Source organism: Choristoneura fumiferana, chromosome 11 (assembly GCF_025370935.1).
Source record: "Choristoneura fumiferana chromosome 11, NRCan_CFum_1, whole genome shotgun sequence".
NCBI lineage: Eukaryota > Metazoa > Arthropoda > Insecta > Lepidoptera > Tortricidae > Choristoneura > Choristoneura fumiferana.
Window position 1 is genome coordinate 14536201 of NC_133482.1, and position 23891 is coordinate 14560091.

General features: G+C 36.7%; 1 protein-coding gene across 3 annotated transcripts in view; it reads right to left on the reverse strand.

The window, feature by feature from the left end:
• Positions 1 to 491: 491 nt before the first annotated feature.
• LOC141432872 (protein turtle homolog A-like) overlaps positions 492 to 23891 on the reverse strand; it is a 414047-nt gene continuing 390647 nt past the window's right edge. For all 3 annotated transcript variants that reach the window (XM_074094681.1, XM_074094682.1, XM_074094680.1), the window contains 12 exons: positions 21805 to 22008; positions 21196 to 21347; positions 14892 to 15039; positions 12939 to 13069; positions 12215 to 12374; positions 11221 to 11324; positions 10461 to 10650; positions 9434 to 9567; positions 7885 to 8065; positions 7261 to 7508; positions 5918 to 6073; positions 492 to 5611 (listed from right to left, as the gene is read on the reverse strand). In XM_074094681.1, the coding sequence (XP_073950782.1) occupies positions 5429 to 5611; positions 5918 to 6073; positions 7261 to 7508; positions 7885 to 8065; positions 9434 to 9567; positions 10461 to 10650; positions 11221 to 11324; positions 12215 to 12374; positions 12939 to 13069; positions 14892 to 15039; positions 21196 to 21347; positions 21805 to 22008 (1991 nt within the window). In that variant the 3' untranslated portion in view covers positions 492 to 5428. The remainder of the gene's footprint in view (positions 5612 to 5917; positions 6074 to 7260; positions 7509 to 7884; positions 8066 to 9433; positions 9568 to 10460; positions 10651 to 11220; positions 11325 to 12214; positions 12375 to 12938; positions 13070 to 14891; positions 15040 to 21195; positions 21348 to 21804; positions 22009 to 23891) is intronic.

A 23891-nucleotide genomic window follows, 5' to 3' on the forward strand; every position in this document is an offset into this window, starting at 1 on the left:
CTCGCCACTTGCATCCACCGGTTTCCCGCTACTCTCACGATGTCGTCAGTCCACCTGGTGGGAGGCCTGCCAACGCTTGACTGTAAATCTGGTAAAGTTGGAAAATTCGAAGCCTAGTAGTGCAGTTTGGCTCAAAATGGGATGCGATTGTCCAAAGTTCAACGTTCGTGCGCTTTGATGTATGTTAACGCCAATACTTAGATCGTTTGAAAGTATAGTTCTACAACATTTTGTTAATTTGCCTGTTCGTGCGAATGTCAATGAATGTGAATGATTTATATTGCTGCTTAACGGACTGACTAAGAGTTGCTAGAACGAGGTTATGCTGTACATTGCTTGAAGACTCGCTGAAAGACATACTTCGATAGGTATACTTACATATTTCATGATGAAGATGACCCATGGTGCAGAACTCGCACCAGATTGGTTTTTTAAGTCATTCAAATTTTCTATTTTTTTTTGGAACGAAATAGTTAAAATTAAACAACACATTGGAACTGTTGCGAATATTTCCATTTATTTTCATTTTCATTTATTTTACTGAAAACATTTCGACAGTTAAGAAAGGTTCGTTCAACTATTTACACAACTTTACTATACTGGACAAACTTGAACCAAATGGGTTATTTTAATAAAATTATTACCTAGTAACAAAATAGGATATCTCATATCCATTTCAAACAAATTTACAATTGGAAACAGTTGACAGTCGTTTTTTAAATAAAAAAAGGTCGACACGTTGCGCACTTTTGAAATAAGAATCGTTCAAATTAGTATAAAGTAGCTTACATATTTATCAAAAATGCATTTAATTAAATTATTGCTTTATAATATTTGTTTCTGTACAAAATTATAAACAATTAAAAAATTCACTTACACGGAGCGACCGCCGACTAAACAAATGTATGTACGACTTTTACGATGATTTTTGTCTTAACATTAAAGGTCATTTATTGATAAAACATGACATCCATTACGGGAGCCTGAAATAATCTTTCAGGAGAACAGTTTCATTAAGAAGAAAAAATCATGATAACTTTAGGACTGATGGATGATAAATAGGACTACTTCTGTGATAAGAGAAAAGTATTTTAAATGTTGAATCAAAATAAGTAGCATTTGTGTAACTTGCAAGAAGGTTTAATGAAAAAAGCCTCTTTAAAGAAACTTTACAAAAATGGCATCTCATCATAACATCATGTTTTTTCAACACAGCCTAGCCTGTTCGACGCACTGTTCAAAACGCCAAACCAATTACCACGACATAAATTACATAATATTTTTTTAATTTTAAACTAATCATCCTATCCCGCTTACGCTGACGACAGCCGCAAATGAGACAGAACGGGTGCGATTTGGCGCCTTTGCCACGTTGTGTTGATAGTAGCTATTGTGTTCGCGCTTTGGATGCATAGTAAATGACAAAGGGACGATGTGTTATGCCAACACTGCTTAGTGTTACCAGCACAGAGAAAACTAGAACCACAGACTGTAATGTGACAGGCGCGTGTACGATGGCTTTAGTCTTGTATGAAAGGGTAGCATTAGGTACGTCTGCTTTGTGTATTGAGTCTCGACATTGTTTGAATCGGGAATGTGCAACTGAAATATGGAGTACAATTTGTAGCTCTTTGCAATGTATTACCAACACGATTTCTTTGAAATAGGTATGGAAAAATAAAAAACGCTTATCACGAATTGAATATATGCAATAATATTTTTTCATTTCTTAAATGGAATGTAAATTAAAATAAATTAAATAAATACTTCAAAAAAGTGCATCGAAGGGTATAAAATACAATAATAAGGTATTGCGTAACTGTATATAGATACTAAAATTGTTGTTTTCTCTTTGGTTTGACGTTTTACCCAGTGCGTCGAATACCTCAAGATATCACTTTTAAGACACAAATAAGATTATGACCGTTACTTTATAATACAAAACATATTATTTACAAACTTCAATTTTACCATATTTACATAGTTTTTAATGAATAGTTACCTCAAACTGGCTCTATTTACTATCAACGGCAGTGATAATAAAATGAAAACTGGCGTTGACTTAACTAAGTAATATCATTTAACAGTTAAAATAATGTTACTTATTCCTTTTAATTTGTTTAACTATAACGTTTAAAAAAGTCGAGCAAAGTTGGCAATTCACACAACTGACATATACATACCAATTGATTTAAAATTAGCCCGAATATTTCTGCAAATAATTGGGGTTATTGTGACAAAACATCCTGTGTTTTCATGCAAATTTTTGATTCATGATGCAGTTACACGGAGTTACCTCTGACTTAGTACATATTGAACATGAACCGATTCATCGAAACATTGTTAACAACTTTTAATTTAACAACTAAACAATTCAATACATTTACAGTGGTCAGTCAAACTTGTCCAACCATCCGTTGAAATAATCGGGTTAATGTTTGTGACACAGAGTGTTTAAACTACCAATGGATTCTGTTTATTTTAATTTTGATCAAATACTTAAACACGAAAATGCTGCGTCCAAATTGAGGTACCTATTCCTATTAATTGTAATATTCTTACAATTTGTGATTACGATGAATATAATATTTCCAATTTTTGATTTCGACTAGTTTATTTTATCATAAATACAATTTCATTCGAAAAAAAAAAACAATTCAGAACAAGTCTTAAATTTTAATTAAGCTAAAAAAAGTTACAGATTGTTTTCTAAAACAATAATAAAATTGTAATATTTTATCTATGAAACAATATTTTTTATATCTTTTATCATTTCTCACAACCTTTTAACATCATAAATTAAACAAATAAATACATTGGATAAATGTCATAGCATGATATATTCACAAATCAATACTTTGTATTGTTCCATTATTTTATATACAGTTATGTAATTAAAATTTAAAAATTTCGCCACTATTCATTGAAAAATTGCATTTATTTACATAATTACATTACGTAACACAATTCGTTATTTCATTTTACCCTAACTAATTAATTTATAGACTTTTAAAATATTATAACCTATAAAACACTGCTTCGTTCCGAACTTTCACTCTAACGGAATATGTGACAAAGTTAGGGTTTTAAAAAGCCACGTTTATTTTGAATAAAATCTTGTGTTGTATAACAATAATACAAACGAATACGATTTTCAACTACAGATAGCGCGCGAGTTGAATGCAGAGCTCAGGAATGCGATAGTGTTGCGACATTTTTAGAATTAATGATGAAGAATTTATCGACATACAGAAGGTATGTTGATAAATTTGTAAAAGAAATGTTATTTTAATTTAAACAGTTTCTATTTTATTTTCGTGCTTTAAACACATTATGTATATAAACAGTACTAAGCGCTTAACCTTTTATTTGTTTAATCTACTCAACTAAATCCCCAAGAAAAAAACGGAAACGAACTTGATCAGTCATCAATAAAAACAAAAAATAATACGGGGTGCAATATGAGTTTTAACGCGATCGATATATGTACGACAGCTGTCAAGGACAGCACAACACTAAAGGCGACTGAAGCGAGGGGTGTGGATTGCGGGGGAGAACTCCCGCTCTTCACCTCAGGCCCCGACTGCATTCAACTCGCGCGCTATCTGTACTTGGTCGAATTCTCAGTGGTCTAGTTGGCATGATTCCTGGTGGGTAAAGTCCCAGCAAGTGTGGGTTCAAATAAAACTCGTTAGACGATGCAAAAGTGTTTTTGTTTTATGTTTTACTCAAAATAAGATCCTTTCAGTTCCTCACAAGACTGTCTTAAAACGCCCATATTCTAGGGCATTTAGTAAAACGCTGCCTTTTTTTATATGTACAAAGTCAAAATATGCAAAATAATTTAGTGCTACCTACAATTCATCTATTAAAAATAAAATAACATCAACATAAAGCGTTTCAATAATAATTTTGTTAATAATTAATCTTGTGCGACAAAATGCATAACGTACTGCTAGCACTGAAATAGCAATAATATCCAAAAATTATAATAGCACACTTTTCCCATTAGCAGCGATTTGCGGCACAGGTTTACCACTATTGTTATTACAAAACCTGTTTTGACTTTGAAAAATATTAATAACAAAATAGACACTCCATACTTTCTGAAACTCATTACTTACTGATGTGGTTTCGAAATACAGTTACATATACTTTCTTATTGATTATTGTTATCAGCTTTTATCTAGCCAAGAGTTCAATGAGGGTTTTCATAAAGGCGAAATATCGCTAGATGGCGTTAATATCGTGAGGTCTATTTGACGTTATTTTTATTTTTATTTATTCCTCTTAATGGCGGCCATAAGGCTTGGGCCAATGTCAGTTAAATTAAAGATAAATATATTCTTCTTATGCATGTTGTACGGTGATTGTAGTTTTTGCAACTTGATAGCAAAATTCCAGAAACCACACGAACCACATGCGCATTAAAAAATGTCAGACACGAGAGCAATATAGAATTTTGTGATCACTGTTCACTGTTAAGGTTAATCGCCGCATAAAACACTATCAAAATTATACTTCAACTGGCCAAAGAAGCAGAAATACCAAAATTAGATATCGTCTACATCCGCCATGTTCGAATGCTACAAATCGACCTCCACTATTTGACGTTTGACGTTTGCTTGCGATTGGCTCATTTAGTGTTTTAACCAATCATGAGGAAACGTCAAACGGATCTCTCGATACTAACGCCATCTAGCGATATTTCGCCTCTGTGAAAACCCTAATTGCAACACTTCAGACCATTATTCTGTTTAACTCCCAAATGTTTTAAAAAAACGACTAATGTAGACTTAATTTTCCATCGTCAGAACATCTTTTCCTTAGTCCAACCCTAGGGTTAACTCATATTAGGTTTTCTTATACTTACAGGGAGAAATTTAAATCGTGATCTAAAATTAGTCTGTAAAAATTTGCTGTTTCCATACATTGTTCAAATTAAATCGAAAATACAAACTGAGACATGGATGGACAGAAAAACCAGAAAAAGAGACCAGCACTGGGGATCGAACCCAGGTCCTCAGCAATCCGTGCTGCGTGCTATAACCCCTACACCACTGCTGGGCTGCAGTTTGTATTTTCGATATGGTTTCACGGGATACCCGTAAAAGTAACAAATTTGGAGTTGAAATAAAAAATACAAAAAGACTCCAAAAAACCAATCAAATTAAATCACGAAATATGGAAACCGCAAATTTGATCCGTCAAATTTCAACAAATGGGCCAATGCATTATATTGTCCAGCACAAACTGAACATGAAACACTAATTTTGGATCACGATTTAAATTCTTCTGCGTCCGACATTTAAAAAAAAAGATAATAAAAAATAAAGCTTTTTAAAACCCCTAACTTTGTCACTAACCACAACCGAAAGAAAGTCTTGAGCACTTACTATATTTACATGTCCTATAGCTGCGTTGTTTGTCAGAGCGGCGTATCGCGTGGGGTGACGCGGGGGAGCGGCGCGGGCGCAGGCAGGGGCCGGGGGAGCGTACGGAGGTGCTGAAGGGGGATCCCACAGCGGTCCGGGGTCAGGGTGGTCCCCCGGGGGAGGGTGCACGAGCCCGAGGCGAAGCGGGCTGGCGGTGGGATGCCAGAAGGCGCGGTCTGGAAAGAAAGAAAATAGTGAAAATTGGCATTCTCATTCAAGTGTGCATCTTATTACCGTGTTGCTTTTTTTCCTACGATAGTGACATGATAATTAGATTGAATGAGAATGGCCGATCGGTGCTCTAGCAAATTTACCTACAGCTACAACTGCTGCAAATATTATGAACTTGTTAGTATTCAACATGTCAAAAACTAGAGTTTTGTGCAATCGCATTCGCCATCTCTTTCTACCCTCGTCTTATACCGTGTGACAGAAAGAAGTGGTGAAAAAAAAGTGACTTGGACAATAAGATCTATACGTACCCCAGAGTCGTGCATAGGCGGGTGCGCCGGCGGCGGCGCGGTACGCAGCGGGCAGTACCCGGGCAGTCCCCCCCGCACCCCCGCCACGCTGCCCCGCGGCCCCCGCCCCAGCGGGGGGGAGATCGTCGACACTTGCTGCTGACGGTAGTAGTCCATCTGCGAAGAATGACAAGTTTTGAAGAAGCAAAGAGATAGAGTGGGCTCGTAACTTTTCATTAAGTAACGGTGGCAAATGAGGGAATGGAGACTCTGATACGAAATGCAACTTGCAACACTAGAGGATTGCTAATACGTTGCCAGCCTAGAGCGCTAACACTAAACGAATCGCTCCCTAAGCTACTACTACAATCATGCATTTGTACAAGTTTGGTTCTTTTAGCACTCTTTGGTCTATGCATGATTCACTCCCGTTCCTATAATTGTTTTGTTTCTCTTTGCTATCTCACTCTCACTCACTTAAACTTATACTTTCAAAGAATCGTTCACTGAGTCCACACCGTTCAGTTTCAGTTTGATTTAGTCAGCGTCCAGCGGTTCGGTTAATCGGACCTATCCTGGACTGGATCGGAACTGTTCGGTTCGATAGCTCTCTCGAGATATTGCACTAGTTACACTAAGAGCAGAGAGGAGATGGATTCTAGCACAGTGTCAGGAACTAAGTCCTCGAGTGGCGATCACGAACCGCAAGACGAAGGGTTAGCAGGCCTTCCACTAGATGTACTGACGATATTTTGAGAGTCGCGGGCAACTGGTGTGTTGTTATATTGTGGCGTTCTAAGAGGGGTTTTGTTCAGCAGTGGACGTCTTCCGGCTGATGCTGATGACTTACAACATATACTACACAAGTCTATTTCGGTAAAAAAATATCTTAAACTTTCGTGATTTTCACTCATAGTCAAAATACCACGCACAGGACTTATCACGCTAACACACACGAGTAATATTTACCCCGACGTTTCAGAAACATTACAGTGACCATGGTCACGAGTAGACTGATGGGGTGACAAATAAAAAGGAAGGACCGAAGGACTCGTGCTGCTAGGCACCCCTCACTTCAATCTACTCGTGACCACGGCCACTTTAATGTTGCCGAAACGTCGTGGTAAATATTACTCGTGCGTGTTAGCGTGATAAGTCCTGTGCGTGGTATTTTGACTATGAAAATAATATCTGTCAGTGGCGTGCATATTTGGTCAAATATGCACGCCACTGACAGATATTAGTTTCATAGTCAGGCAGAGCTAGCTCGCGCCGCAGCAGCACGCCACCAGCCAGTTCAAAGCGCTGCCTACCCTAGAATTGAGCCAATGCACGCCTATAGTCTTAGCTCAACCTTTACTTACCTGCATCTGGTCAGTATCAGATGGTATAATATCAGGATTCCGATCATCGCTCTCGCTATCGTCTTTCTCCCTTAGTTTGTCAGGCGACGCCGGCTGCGAGGACGGCGGCGGCGCCGACCGAGGTTTCCGCTTGGCGCAGCGCTGGCGGACTGCTATCATGAAGAGGACCAGGACGACCATGAGGACCCCTCCGCCGCCTACGGCTGCTGACATGGTGCCTGACATTTGGAAGGCTGTTCGAGGTAGATCTGTGGAGGTGATTGGAGTGTCAGACTTGGAGTTGTATTTTAAAAGACCAGTATTGATCAGTACACACCAATACTACTAAACCCTCGTGAGAACAACTTACGATAATAACTAAGAACGGTTCGACTAATTTCCATTTTTTTCGTAGATCTTAAACGAGAAGACAAAGAGGCCTTTTCGAAAGATCTATGAAAAATCACTGAACAGATCGAAACAGCTCGGGCCGTTCCTAACTAACACACCATTAAGCAAGTTACTACAATAGCAAAGTTAACGAGACCTAGATATACACTAGTAAGTACTTTATCCTTATCATAATGCGTTATTATTAGGATACACAAACAAACAGCCGTAATTAATGTCTTCTTCATCACTTACCCAAGCTCTTATCATGCACATGGTGTTTCTCCGGTGGACGAAGCGTCCCGGCCCGTAGCGGGAATGGCTCTCCTCTTCCCTTGGCATTGTAGGCCAGTACTGCAGCAGCATAGGTTCTTCCCGGGATCAGACCGACTGCCATAAACCGTGGCACTGCACTTGACACGTTCGCTACGATTTTCTGGTAGGAAAAATCATCAGTTAATTAGAACAATTTTTTTATTGACCTACAAATTCTAGTGGAAGGAAAAAAGAGTATATCAAAATCAATATTAACTTAAACAACACCAGAAGTAATAATATGGAAGAGGTATACTTTTTTTTGGCAGGTATGTGAAGTAGGTAATAAAGAAGAAATGTGCGAAAATTTCGAAAATCCTCACTGAAAATGTGCATTAGGTATTTTCAGAGTTCTGTGCTTCAAAGGGCAAAAACCGAGACCATTATTCAAGAGCTTTTCAGTTGGTATGTCTGTCTCACACAGCCAATCGGTCCTTGCATCTGTCTGTCTATCAGATCCATATATATAAAAAACCTGTGATATTTCTTTCTCTATTGAGTTTTTATTATGTTTCGTAATATCTAGACACGCGGTAGCGTGTCAAGCCAAGTTCAAGCTAACAGAACTGGCGAGCAGCACCGTGTGTAATTTTACCCGAACCATTTGGAGCTACTTTTGACCCCCCTCATAATTATTTATCAAAAATTATTGAATTTTGCTCCATAGTCCAAAGCTTAAATTTATTTATTATCCAGTAGGTATACTTTATCATTGTAAAATAATGCTACATTTTTCATTTTCCCCTCGTAATTATAGACGGCGTTTTCATTATTAAATCCTCGTTAGGTCGCTGCGTGTAATTTTATAATGAAGAAGATGAAATACGCCTCCTAGTTTTAAATTAATTACAAATGTTTTACAAGGACAATGTTCGATGTCAGAAGATCGCTTTTTTTAATAAAACTGGTTTTGATATCTCATTCTCGTAAAGTTCATATTAAATTTATGCAGCATTAAGAGGCTTTTTACGTTCTAGAGCATAAAGTAAAATCTTCGTCTAAGACTAAGGCAATCCGGCGCCAACCAGTGACGAACATTAGAAGTTCAGATTTAGTTTTAATTGTGTTTTTATTTACTCATAATTCATAATAATAAGACTAGCCAAATCTATTAAGTTACAATAGAAAAACACACACACACATCACGCCTTTATGCCCAAATGAGGTAGGCAGAGCACACGAAACGTTACCGCTTCGGAGCCACTTTGAGCTTTTTTTTATTACAGAAAAAACAACGCATAAAATTTAAAAGCTTCTAATTGAAAATGTATTAGCAATTTTTGTTTTTTCTCGCAATCGAAGTAAAAAGCAGAGTTGATAAACTGATTTTACCCTCGACTTAACTAATCAAACTAATCATTTTCGCTAATGCCTCTCTGAAAATTGACCATCCAGGTAATTTGAGTTTTTCCTTTCCCTCTCTTCTACGAGTATTCATAAACAGGTACTTCATGACAATCATCTGCTCTTTGAAGCCTTTAATTCTCACCTGACTCACTACTTCCCGTACTTCCAGCAGAAACGATTGAGGCATGCCACCGTTGAAACCCTCCATGCAGCGGACACCGAATGACGTCAGTGAGGCGTTCACCACTGTGCAGTTATGGACCTGGTCTGGTCGACCTGTGAATAATAGTAGTTTATGTAACTGTTACATAATGAGTAGCATTAAAATACAAGTGGGTTCATGAAATTAGCCGACAGGCTTTGCAGACATGGTTTTATTTACAAATTAAAAATAAAGCATATTAATATTTGCAGGGAGACAAACTGAAAATAAAAAAAAATACAACCGAATTGATAACCTCCTCCTTTTTATGAAGTCGGTTAAAAATAGAGGCACTAAATGAAAATTTGTCTGATGCATATCACCCAACCATAGTTTTTTTTATTTATTCAAAGATAAAGTAGACCGACTAGACGTCCTATTTTTAACCCCATCATGCTTAAACCGCTAATCTGATTGATTGATAAAATTTGAGTATAGAGATGGTTTGAGACCCCAAGAAAGACATAGGATTACTTTGTCTGAAACAATTGTGTAGTTCCCTCGGGATGGCATTTTTTTTTTAATCAAATACCTGGCAAACGAGCATGCGGGTCACCTGATGGTAAGTGATCACCGCCGCCCATGGACACCTACAGCATTATTAGGACTGCGGGTGCGTTGCCGACCTAAGGGGGGGGGGCTAAAGGGGAGGGAAGTTGGGCCTCCGGATCTCCCACTCACCGTACGAAACAGAGTAGCAAAACTATTATTTCACGCCGGATTCTGTGGGAGTGCGGTACTATATGTATATGTATAACTCTTTGTTATATTACAAATAAAACACATGAAATTAACGAAAAAATAACAAGAGAATAGGATGAGAAGAGGACAAAGGCAGAGTCTTAAAGCGATATTTTCCAGACCTTCCAACGATTGCACGGACATCAGAAACAAAAGTAGATACTAAAATAAAAATATTAAGAAACGAAATCCATAAATTGCCTCGGTTAGTTTTCAACAAACTTACCAGCAGCTATAATATGGTAGACACACGGCACTCTCTGCTTCCCGATCCTATTGTGGGCCCAGCAGAGGAGCGTGCCATAGTCCATTTCGGTGTGAGGCGTGTATGTGACCGTCGAGCTGGTGCCGGCGCGGGAGACGTAGTTGTCACTGACTTCGTTGCTGTTGGCGGTGTTGTTGAAGGTCCAGCGGAACTGGATGAAGACATTGATAATGTAAGACAGTTTGTATAGGCATCAGACTAGGAAGTTTCCATCTACGAATAAAGTGATATGTCACACATTAAAGGTGGAGATCGGACGCTTTGTGACAACATGGTGACAACCGAGCAATATAATTGACATTTTCGTGCTAATAAGTGTGAGAAGGGGGAAGACTAATAATGATTAAATTGAGTATGATTTAATTTGCTGATGGTCCCAAAGTAGTGGCTCCGTGAGTTATAATACTAGCAAGTTTTTTGAAATCGCTGAAACATGATATGTTTTACGTTTAAAGCCACTATGGTTCCGCAATTTAACTATTTCATTATTTAGTAAATAAACTATTTTATTCTATTCTTTAGAAAATTTTCAACCACTGAACCAAAAAAGATCATAATTTATTGAAACTGATCATAAATTTTCACGAGAATCGGTTGAGAAATACGACATGTAGAACAGACATCTGCCGGACACACATACATATACGAAAATATTTTTGCCCAAGCAGGAATGTCATTAACATTTGTCACTAAGTTAAGTTTTTTAGTTGGTAATACTTACGGAAACTTCAGGCGGATTGGCATCAACATGGCACGTTATATGAGCTCGTTCTTGTTTTGCTACTCCGTGTACTCTTTGTTGTGAACTTCTGCACGTTGGAGCATCTGTTAAAAAATAAATTGCTACAGTTTTAAAAAGAGTTTTAACGTCAATAATGCGTGGACAAATAGAGCGTCAGAAGATAATACTAGAATGTGTAATTAATCTTTATGGAACACCTTGTGGAAACCAAGAGAAAAAGGTAAAAAAAATAAAAGATTACTCTTGCAGGCGAATTGTCTTTATAATATTTTATATGACTGTTACATAATGAGATGAGAAGCATTAAAAACCGAGCGTGGGTTTATGAAACGACAGGCAAAATGAGTTTTTTAATGCGTAATTATGTACAGTTACATACACAGCTTTATCTTTAATCATATTTATAAACAAAACATAGTAATCGTTGCAACAACAAAATAGATCATCAATAATGGCGGCAAATGAAAACTTTTCTGTCGCATATCATGCAACCGTAGTTTTTTTTTATTCAGAGACAATCTAGACGCTGTTTTCAACTCTCGTAACGTTTTATATCAAGTAACGTGCGAAACAAAATTGTTTGCAAATGATCATAATCATCATCAGCCGTAAGAAGTCTACTACTGAACTAAGGACTCCCCTTTAGAACGCCGCAATGAACGACAACTTGCCACTTGTATCCACCGGTTGCCCGCAACTCGCAATTGATATTTCATTATAAAAAAAGTCAACTGATATTTGAGGTCCAATCAAGATGCGTTGCTTTTGAGAGACGTTCTAAATTTTAATGAATAATAATGAAATGTATTTCAATGTTAAATTTTATTATGTATCTACTTAATAACATTTTCACAGATAACAAATTTGTTCGAACAAAATAATTTATCTTAATTTCCGGTTTTTAAACGCATTTATGAGGGCTTATGATATTTTAAGTGTAAGTAGATAAATAAATTCAATGTAGATTACTTACAGAGAACATCCAAAGTGAACGGCTTGCTTTCGCCATCGCCTTCAGCGTTGAAGCCGACGCAAGTGTAGTTCCCAGCCGTCCGTCTTCCAACTCCTTGCAGCACCAACGAATGATTGCTAATGATCACACCCTGGCCGATGTTGTGGAGAAGAGTCTTACCCTAGAGATAAATATGATTGATGTTAGCTTTATTGAATAGACGTGACGACTATAGGAAATCAACCTTTACTAGTTGGAGAGGCACTTGAAGAAGAAGAGTAAAAAATGCTGTTAGAGAATAAAGAAGGATCTTTTTGCAGCTCTATTCAGAAGATGACAAGATTGGTTATAATCATCGAAAAAAGAAAAAAGTTGTTAAGTATGTTTATTTCTCTCCTAAGAATGAAGCAAAAATTAAAGTTAGTTTCCATAAATTGCTGGCTCAGTTTTTTTAAAAGTAATTAAAGAGAAAACAATGGAAAATAAATTGAAACACGGCTACAAATAAAACAACCATTCTATAACCGAATGAAGAGCTTTTTGAACAATATGGGGAATTTAATAGTTTTCCACCCGTGATAATGACGTACTGTTAGCTGCACCAAAATATCGGCATCTCATTAAAGATAATCAGGGTTTACTTTCCGTTCAAAATACTACCAATATAAGGCTATAAAGTTTGAACATGAAACTACCGTGAGACTCATTGAATAAGGCTATAAGTATTAGTTTTATAGATGCTTACATTGTGCCTCCATTCAACTTTATAGACGTATGGGTGTGCCTTGATTATGCAATCAAAGTACACATCTGATCCTTCCCTAATATTATTGGGGTCCAGGTTAGTACCAAGTCGAACCGTGGTCTCAGGAACGTCTGTAAATAGAAAACCAATATCAATATGCACATATTGTAATATTAGATAAAAAATATTGCTTCTGGAAACATACTGAGGCCCATTGAGCGGTGCCTCAACATTAGTTTGAAGATATTGCATGTGCTTGAAGAAGAATACTATAATCTTATGGATCCTACTAGTATTTGTACTGTGGTCGATAAAGCTTAGATTTTATTTTGTGGAATCATATATTTTTGCTTTAGAAGAAAACTTAAACTATAAGTATGTAAATGAAAATAAATATTTATAAAAAAGTAAGACTCGCCCGTCCGTGAATCGAATATGAATGTGACAAATCGAATCGAATCGAGTTGCTATAGATGCGGTCTCCACTCAATAACTCAATATGCAGTAAGTTGTAAAACAAAAAAAATATTACCATGAATATAAGTGGTCTATCAATTTTTAAACAAGTTCCTATCAAATTAATATGTCGCTAAAGTCGGACTTTCAAGTTGACAGATACGTTTATTGACATGCAAACGATCATCAACTTTAGGGTGGTAGACCACATATTTGGCTGATGGCACCTTCGACAATAGTAGTATTAATATTGGTAGAGATAATTTAAATTTACAGGGTTTTTAGATATAAATCATATTGTAGATGTGAGCTCCGATGTTGCATTACTTTGTGACAGTTTTATTTTGTATGTAATGTAAATTTTACTAGCTGTACTCCTAGCTGTTAAATTGACTTAGACACATTATAAGTATATGCATATGTTTAAAGACTTTGAATTGATAAAGTATAATATCATTATAAGGTATATCTATCATGATATGATTGATACTTATTATATTGAAATTTGTTTTGGACTTCAGATTGAAACGATGAACTTAAACGGAAATAATTATCATGTTATTATTAAAATTTCTTAATTAACAACCATATTGTTTTCAATAAATTCCCTGCTCCTGAACTCGTTTATTGGCGTTATTAATTAAAATTAAAACACGGCAGCAAGTGTAGGTCTCATTAGTTTACCCACTGGACAAACATGATTGCCGTAATGAAATTGCTTTTGTATACACCGTGCTATTTTTGATTTTCGTTAACATTAACGGAACTTGCAACAAATCAAATAAAGTTGATTACTTCAAGACACTAGTGACAACTTTTACTGTTTAAAAGATAATCTAGAATTAAGATAGTTAATTACTAATAAAGCGATAAAGTTTAATATATGTAATTTTTCTAAACTCCGTAACTATAGTGTTTTTAATTCACACATATTTAGCAAAGTAAGGTTTAAAAAGTGAGTATTTTGATGTTTTACTTTACGCTACTGTCAACCGTTAAGTTTATGAATTTCACTCCTCAACCTTTAACAATGACTGTAAACGTAGGTACATTGTGCATGATTTTTTTTCGACCAGCGCTAGTTTCTATCTATGAAAAGAGCCGTCTGTCGAAGTCAACGGAAATCGAGAAAAACACGGTGTATATTTTAATTTTAAATGTAATTATGTTGACAAAATATCAATTAAATGACGTTGGACGTTCACAACAAATATTTTAGTTACAAACATGGGCGGTTATGTGACGTTAGTACCTATGTAGCAATGCCTCGCTAGTCGATAAAAAGGTGGCGCAAGAGGTCACCACAACAATACAAAACAATACAACAATACAATAACTATTTATTGCACACCAACACATAGCAAGCAGTACAGAAAACACAGATGTATACACAGAGACTTTCTGAGGTAAGCAATTTGATTTTATTTAACCGAATTCATCATTTAAAAATGGCTACAATTCCATGACAGATAAAAAATTACTAATAATGATACTTACATTGTATATCTAACGTCCAGCCATCTTCAAGTGATGGTATCAATGGCATCTGAGGGTTGGAAGCTCTGCAGGCGAGCCTGGCGCCGGCATCAGACTTCGATGGCAGCAGGGACACTGTCGAGGTCGTGGTGTTGCCGTCTGTTGATAACTGTTAACAGAAATGAAAGCTCAATATTACTCAAATTCTTTTGAGACATCAAATACCCTGCGTATAGGAATAAAAAAAACAGGTGAGTACCCATTCCAAATCGTGGCCATGATGATGGGCCCGAACTGTTGAATTTCAATTTGCCTACTTAACAGGGCTCTAGCTAGATTATTAGACTTCTTTTCCCTTTTTAGTTTTTATTTGAAGTTTATTAACTCAATGAGGTTTTTATTTTTTAAATATTTTCTTTATTTAATACTTTTTGATGCTCCTGTGAAAATGGTAGCGTACTAGTAGATTATTGTCGTGGCAAGTAAGTAGACAATTGCTGGCTGAGTATGAGAATTAAACGGACGAGATTGCGAGTTGCGCTAGCTCAACACTAGACAGTAAAATATACTTAGGGGCTGTTTCACCATCCATTGATTAGTGATAAGTGACGGTTGAATGTGATGCCGTCTCTATTTGTTTTGTTCGGATAGACGGAGACGGCATCACATTTAACCGTCACTTAACACTAATCAATAGATGGTGAAACAGCCCCTTAAGATAATAAATTATTGTCGAGCTAGCGCGCCTGCAATCTTTTTAAATTTTTAATTTATTCATAAACTATGCAGTTAGCCTTCTGATATGTAAGGAATAATGTAGGCTTTTACGGTCATTTTTGAGAAAAAGAGATATAACGCATATATATTTGAAATGAGCTAATTACTAGCTTTTATTTGATACCCATACTATTTTAATCCCCTTCCATATTTTTTTCCACGGACGCCATTGTGAAATGATATACCTTGTCATGTCACTCGGACAGTTTTAACGAACAAGCTGAGGTATGTGGTGCATAGGGGAAATTCGTGTCTGTACCGTTGTCCAGCAGAGGTGTAGCGGTATAACACGCGGCACGGAACGCCGAGGACCTGGGTTCGATGTGCATCTATATTTATATATATATATTATATTTCAATTTGAACTTTCAATTCAGTTTTAACGAATCTAATGATGGGTAAGTATGTAGGTTACAGAGACTACCATATAAACACTCACACATACATAGATACAGACGCCCGAAAAACATTATCCTCCTTCAGGCAGTCGGCTTAAAACATTCCCCAATTCTGAAAAGCTGACCCAAAAGGCATTCCACATTTCCGACTCCTCATTCGAAGGATCGTTTCCTCAGACATTTGCCGTCATAGTTTATTATCAGCCCTTATCTGGGCTCTTACTGGGTCCAGGACATACATTCTCATCAATTGAGAGATACATTACGGCGAATGTCCGAGTCGGGGCAAGCCAGAAGTTACGGGCGACGAACACTTGCGTAAAGTTTCGCAATAGGTACGGTATTTGACAACAGTCATGAATTTGCCATTTCTTTTATATTATTATGGAAATATAGGTATACAAACAGTGTTTAGCGAAAAGAAAACTTAAATCGATTGAAAATTGGATTTAAATAATGATTTTTTGAAATATCTATATACCTGTTCTCTATTCGATAACAAGCATTGTGAAGTTTTAATTTATAAAACATATAAAAAATAGTCAAATACCATATTGAGTAGTTTGTGTGGAAAAAATATTATACTTTTTCTTCAGTTAGATTGTTATTATTATAAAATATTGGATAAGTTTTTTGTTCTTTAGTCAATCAAAGAAAAAATTAAAAAATTACAAAGTTGAAGCGCGTCAAAGTTTGTAGTTAGATAAGCATGAATTAAAAATCGTAAGATGACAGATAAGTGATAGCGTACCTACCGTTTTTCGGACGAGGGCACGGCACAATGGCGCTCATTGGGGAAAGCCTATGTCCAGCAGTGAACTGTTATAGGCTGATAATTATAATGATGATGATGATAATGTAGCGTTAGAATGACACATGGGCGAGCAAGGTCGTCGATCTGTCAGAACGCGAACTTACTCACCCTTCTGTCACCCTTTTTACTTTGCGGTTTTATGGACAGGTATGGAATGCTTCAGCCAGTGGTTAAGTAGGTGCCACTGAATGTATTTGCAGAGGTTTCTCAAGAATATTTTATTTGTGATTGTCAAATGTTTAGTGCATTGTACCAAAGACTTGATGTGTTTGTTAATGAAAAATTCGTGTGGAAAATCTTTGGATAGTTGTTTACTTGGACATGTTTAAATGCATATTTAAATACGGGTTCTGCCTTTTCGCAGAATTATTGTTTGTCAAATGTTTCATTTGCCAACTCTCAATTTTATCCGAAACCAAATTTTTTTCTAATGCTTTTATAAGAACACAGTAGGTTAGGTTAGGTTTGTTTTATGAATATTCCGAAAAAAATATAGAATCAGAGAAAATTCTGTGTTAGCAATTGAAACATTTGGGAAATGTGAGTTGAGAAAAGGCAGAGAACTATTTAAGTAGTTACCATACTTGACACCAATTGACTTAGTCCCAAAGTAAGCAAAGCTTTTGTTATGGGTACTAAGAAATGGATAAATATAAATAAATAAATAAATTGTTAAAATTTAAAGAACTAAGGGCCAACCTCCAGTAATGCGGTGGCAGTTTAAAAAGAAAAAAGCAATAGAGGCGACAGCATCGTGTCAAATATTGGACATCAGCATGTCAAGCACTGGGACATTTACCTTATGGTACTAGCTGTTGCCCGCGACTCGGTCCGCGTAGAATTCGTTTATTGCTATCCCACGGAAATCAAGCAATTTTCCGGGATAAAAACTGTGCTATGTCCTTCCCCGGGACTCAAAGTATGTGTAGGTACACCGAATTTCATCTAAATCATTTTTGCGGTTTAAAAGTGTAGAGGTAACAAACAAAGAGACTTACAAACTTTCGCATTAATAATATTAGTGGTATAGTGGGATAACCCGTTTACTGATAAAATAATAATAATAAAAATACATTTTTATTCATTTTTCTCCACCATTTAAGTATGCACTGTGCACTTTACAGAGTTGCCCGTAGTTACTAGTCTACTCTTATTATTAAAATAACAAAGAAATGTTTTTAATGAGCATTTTTGACCTATGGTCTGACCTTCCGTATGCCACTATGCTAAACAGAATACAATTATAGGTAGAGTCATTCACGATGACGCGCGCCGTGGTTCTTATTACAATGTCATTAATGGCTAATTTTGACAAAATCACGCATCTTATCTAGGTATACCAATTTCGATTTGATATTCAATGAATTCGTTCATAATTAATCCGGCAAAGACAGCAGTATGCGTATGTTCATTATCACCGTCTTAGCAGTAATCAATGTTGACTCGCTTTGGATGATATTAGGCATTTGGATGATTAGGTAGTTGTAGTATAATATATGTATTAATAACCGTGGGACGCGAAGTATGCCTTTGTGATTCAGTAATCAATTAGATGGGATAGGCGTCTTTATGAGGGCTATCGCGTATGAATTCACCACTAGAGGCGCTAGTGTAGCGTGAGGTCTCCGAAATGTCAAGTCTCATAGTTTTTGGGTGAGCAACGCGGGTTTATTTATAATTAGAATAATTTTGTGAATATTTTGCAATACCTGAAATTAATTATGGCAAATATGCGTTCCGGGGCAATTAATGTCTGTGTTTTGAGACAGTTTTGTCTTTTGGAAACCTTTGTCCTCCCTTTTTTTCGGACTATGGAACACTGGCATGCTCGATATTTTTATGGTACGGCTTTAAGGTGTATTAAATATGATTTTAATCTAAACTTTGTTTTCACGCCCGTAATAACAGACTTTGAAAGCCATACTTAAAAACCTCACGCAACAGTGCGCCATCTAGTGAGACAAAAAACGATAGCCCTCATTCATAGAGGATATTTTTGTGGGCTCTCCGTCATCGAAACCGATGAGGAGGACTATATAGATGGGAAAATAGATATGGCGGAAACCGTTTTCCGTTTCAGGGTAGGAAATGGGTCGCAGATGATAATTATAGGATTATAGAAATATGCTGAGGCATCTATTAGGAGCTGTGGTGGCCTAGTGGTTTGACCTATCGCCTCTCAAGCAGAGGGTCGTGGGTTCGAACCCCGGCTCGCACCTCGGAGTTTTTCCAAATTCATGTGCGGAATTACATTTGAAATTTACCACGAGCTTTGCGGTGAAGGAAAACATCGTGAGGAAACCTGCACAAACCAGCGAAGCAATTCAATGGTGCGTGTGAAGTTCCCAATCCGCACTGGGCCCGCGTGGGAACTACGGCCCAAGCCCTCTTGTTCTGAGAGGAGGCCTGTGCCTAGCAGTGGGACGTATATAGGCTGGGATGGCGATGATGATGATCTATTTGGCTAATAAGTCAGCTCCAACGCCAGCGTTTGAGCTGAATTGGTTGTCAAGTGTCCCATGATATTTATTTATTTATATAAGATATAATATGGACCATCCTAGAAAACTAAAGGTTCTCAATCTGACGTAATCGGTAAACATTCATAAAAAATACATACAGTCGACCTTAGAACCTCCTCCTGTTTTGATGTCGGTTAAAAATGATGAAGACATAACTAGTAAAAGTTCCGACGCCACGCCGTACGACACTTTTTAGCACGAACATCACGGGCACCCATTCCCGACCTCTGACGCCCTTTGTCATTTTTAACCCCCGACGCAAAAAGAGGGGTGTTATAAGTTTGATCGCTATGTGTGTCTATGTGTCTGTCTGTGGCACCGTAGCTCTTAACCGGTGAACCGATTTGAATGCGGTTTTTTTTGTTTGAAACCAGGATTCTTAGCAATCTTTCTTAGACATGTTTTATCAAAATCGGTTCATAGTTTGATTGATAACCAACAAAAAGTTGGAAAACCCCCGACATTGTCACTTCAAAGTTCAATATCTCAAAAACGGCTGAACAGATTTTGACAAAACATGTCTAAGAACCATTGCTGGAAAACCTGCTTTCAAATAAATAAAAAAACTGCATTCAAATCGGTTCACCCGTTTAAGAGCTACGGGGCCACAGACAGACAGAGAGACACACATAGCGGTCGAACTTATAACACCCCTCTTTTTTTGTCGGGGGGCTAACGCACGATACCTTAATAGTTTTTTTTGGCCCAGGAAACAACATAATTATTAGCATGCCAGTGTCGCTCTAGATATCGTCACTACTTTGAAAAAATCTCGTATCTAAAATCAATATGTCAACAAAATTGAACCTTGATGTAATGTCTATAAGGTTTACTCAGAAAAAATATCTATTTTGAGCGACGAGTTTTTTTAAAAGTAGTGACCATATTCATATTTTCATAAACAGAAGGGGATAACCGCCAGTTGTAGCTAATTTCAGTGGCAGCAAGTCGCTTACGTCAAACTTCACAAGAAACTTAGGAAGGCGGTCCCTTACGACCGATCTGAGCGCGCCCCAAGCACTGGATGTCCCATTCAATCTACATTTATTACGTTTACGTGGCCCTATTTTAAGTTGACTGCTAGATGTTTGTCTTTTATCGCAGTAAAGATTAGGAACAATAAGGAATTTTGGCCAAGTTCAGTGCTAAATTGGCTTTGTTCTCGGGTCTGTTTCGAACTTCAAGGGCAGTTCTTTTGCAGTTTGTTTGCGTTTTGTTCGCCGCGGAAAATTTTTAATGACTTTATGTTCAATGCAGAAAACGTGCGTATTCAAATAACGTAATGCTATAACAAGTTTTTTAGTCATGACCAAGGTTTTGGGCTTGTCAAAAACTAAAAAAACATCTCGTTTTCAATCCGTGGGAATTTCAGCATATCCCATTTTAGAACACCTTTACGATAAGTCAAGGAAAATCAGCTATACCCGTCAATTTTTGAATTTTATAGCTACCATTGTTATCAGTCAGAGAAGGTTTTCTGCTACTTTAGATAATCGTCTGTTGACCTTGCACCAATACAGGGGCTTAGTTAAATGTAGGTACACAAAATATGCAAAGGTCACAAAGCGAAACGCAGATGGAGTCGCATGCTAGTCACTTATAAATCTATAGAAGCGAGGCCTCGCATTTTAACATAACTCGCTCTTCTTTACCGTACAGAAATACCCTTTCATTCATCTAAAAATATCCCGGAGAGAAAAGTATTATACATAGTAATTCAGTATTCGTTAGCGGGTTCAGTAAAATCAATAGTCTATTTTTAACTGATTCTAAGATTATGATCTATCTTGCTAATTTTCTCTGGGTGCTCTTACCGTTTCTTTGGCGTTGTTTATTCTATGTCCATTTTTCCACCAGGTGATGGAGGCTGGTGGCCTGGAACCGGAACTTTGGCAGAGAAGGTCGTACCGCCTGCTGGCTGAGAGCGGCTGATTCGAACCCAGGATGTGTACTGTTAGAGGAGGAACTGTGGACAAGAAACAACCAACAATATAGTTGTGTACCTACTTAATTGTATATCCTGTAACTTTATAAGGATAACGTCACTGATTGACTGACTGGAGTTAAAGAATGAAAATTTGGAAATACTGTGAAGATCATAAAAGTACATCAGGAGGGCTATTTCCTTAAGATTTCTTGAGATGAGAGAGATATTGGTAGTCAAATTTTAACTTTTCACAAGACGACAAAGACTTTGTTGAAGGATAAAGGTATAAATGTTCCTCTACGAGTATATAGCTCCCAATGCACAGAAATGTTATAAAATGCACAGAGATATATAAAATGTAACTATGGATTTGTGTGTCTATTTGTATGGTGGCTCCCAAGTGGATGAATTATTTTTTGATAAAACATTGGCTAAATATGGCAACATTGTCAAATCGTATCGGCCGATTTTCACCCAATTGTCAAAAAGGACTCACAATTCATATCCAACGTAAGTGTAGTTTCAATAGGGTGCGCCCTCTGGTGGTTGGAAGCTCGACACGTGAGCGTAGCCCTCACGTCAGCCCTGGTGAGGGGCCCCACTCGGAGGACCCCGCGGACTCCATTGTTGACCAGGGGCGTGGCTGGCGTGTCGGTCTCCACTTCGTCACGGAACCACTTCACCCACGGTCTGGGGCGGCCTGTGGAAAAAAAAATGTTTTATAACTATAACAGCCCCATCGTTAAAAGAACAGATAACGGCATGGCTACCTAAACATTCCCGACTAATGTTTGCACGCGGCTTCGCACGCGTAAATCATTAGATATAGCAGTTGAATTTAATACAAAATATAAAGTACAATAAAAGTTACACTAAACTATCCTAAAAATAAATTAACTATATATACAGTTCGCCCAAGTCTTGTCCCTGAGGAAGAGTGCCCATAAGGCTGGCTGCATTTCCGCGCTGGATCGTGATTCCAATACGTTGGGCGAGAAATGCACCAGCCCTATGGTCATTGGTAATTTCGATTTTTTTTTATTTGTCCAAAAAGTTTGTGAGCGTCCGTACTCCATGGACCCAAAGTTTCAACAGCAAAAGCTGTAAATATGTAGTCTTTAGAGAGACCTGTTTTAGTGTAACTTCAATTGTACCTTTTTAATTTAAAGTAAATGAAAAACAGGACAAATATAAAGTTTCCGCGGGAATTCCCGAAAAAACGATCGTACTTTTCATTCACATTGCATTAAAAAGAACTATGCCAAAATTCATAATTTTAAGCCCAGCGGTTGCTAATTCGAGATTTTATCCCTACTCCGTGAGAATTTTGGAATAAAATTAATTAATTACTTTTAAATATTGTTTTTTTTTTATAAATTATAAGTATAAGTTTGTCTTTAATGTATTTATTGTATGGACCGTGTTTATTATAAAAAGTAGCCTAAGTGTTGTTCCAGACGTCCGCGTGAAGGAGTAACAAACATTCACACACACAAACAAACTTTCACATTTATAATATTAGTAGGATTCTTTGGGAATATAAGGATAGCAATTAGCCTTCGTCTTAACCCAAGCTTCCAGCTATCTACGTATCCAAATTTGTTGAAACACGTCCATTAAAATTTATTTTAGCGTGAAGGAGTACCTAACAACCACGCACACACGCGTTTGCAAAATTTTGCGTTTCAATAATAAAATTATTTTCTAAATAAATTCTTTATCAAAATCACAAGTAACTTTTATTTAACTTTACAAATAGGTGCTTCAACTTGCAAAGATTCCTATTAAAATTTAATAATTCAACCTCAATTTTAATCGATAGGTACAAAACTTTGGTCTTACTCCAACAATGTTTTAAACTTAAATTAAAATTTAATATCACAGCCCTGCTGAAGATTATGAAGTTTAACTAATCCATTTGTTTTATTTTAGTTCAAGTTTTGCTTGAGTAGTAAGTAAATTATACTCCAGTTAATTTGCATTTAATTTTAGAATAAAGGTAAGTTAAATTTAGTTTTACCAATTTGGATTTGTAATTAGTACGAATAAAACTTTGATCTGCTTCATTAGTCCCTAATTCACGCAAAAAATATTTAGGTATTACTGTGTCTATCTGTCTGTGGTATCGTGGTTTTCAAAGAATAACACTACGAATCCACATAGTAAGAAAAAATAACCATGGCTAAAACTTAACTAAAAACTAAATACCTAACTTAAAAGCTGATTTGTACCGATTTCGATGTTTTTTTTAACGCTAAAGCATGTTTTCTTACGGTGGTTTTTAGCTTTATTGGATAAAAATCTATTCAACTGTTAATGAGATATTGAACTTCGAAATTTAATTTATTTAGTAATTTCGGGATTTTTTACACTTTTCTAAGCTGATAAGATTATCTTACCATAGAGCAGCATACAACTTGCATGTGTATTGCGTTTGTATCCATACAAACGCGCGTCAACGGTGTGTTTAAATAAGTTTTTGGTAATAATTTCATTTTAATAAAATATTTTTTTGCTGACTGTACTTTTTGTTGACTGTACTTCCAATGTCACACTACATTTGCATACCAAATTTCAAGTCGA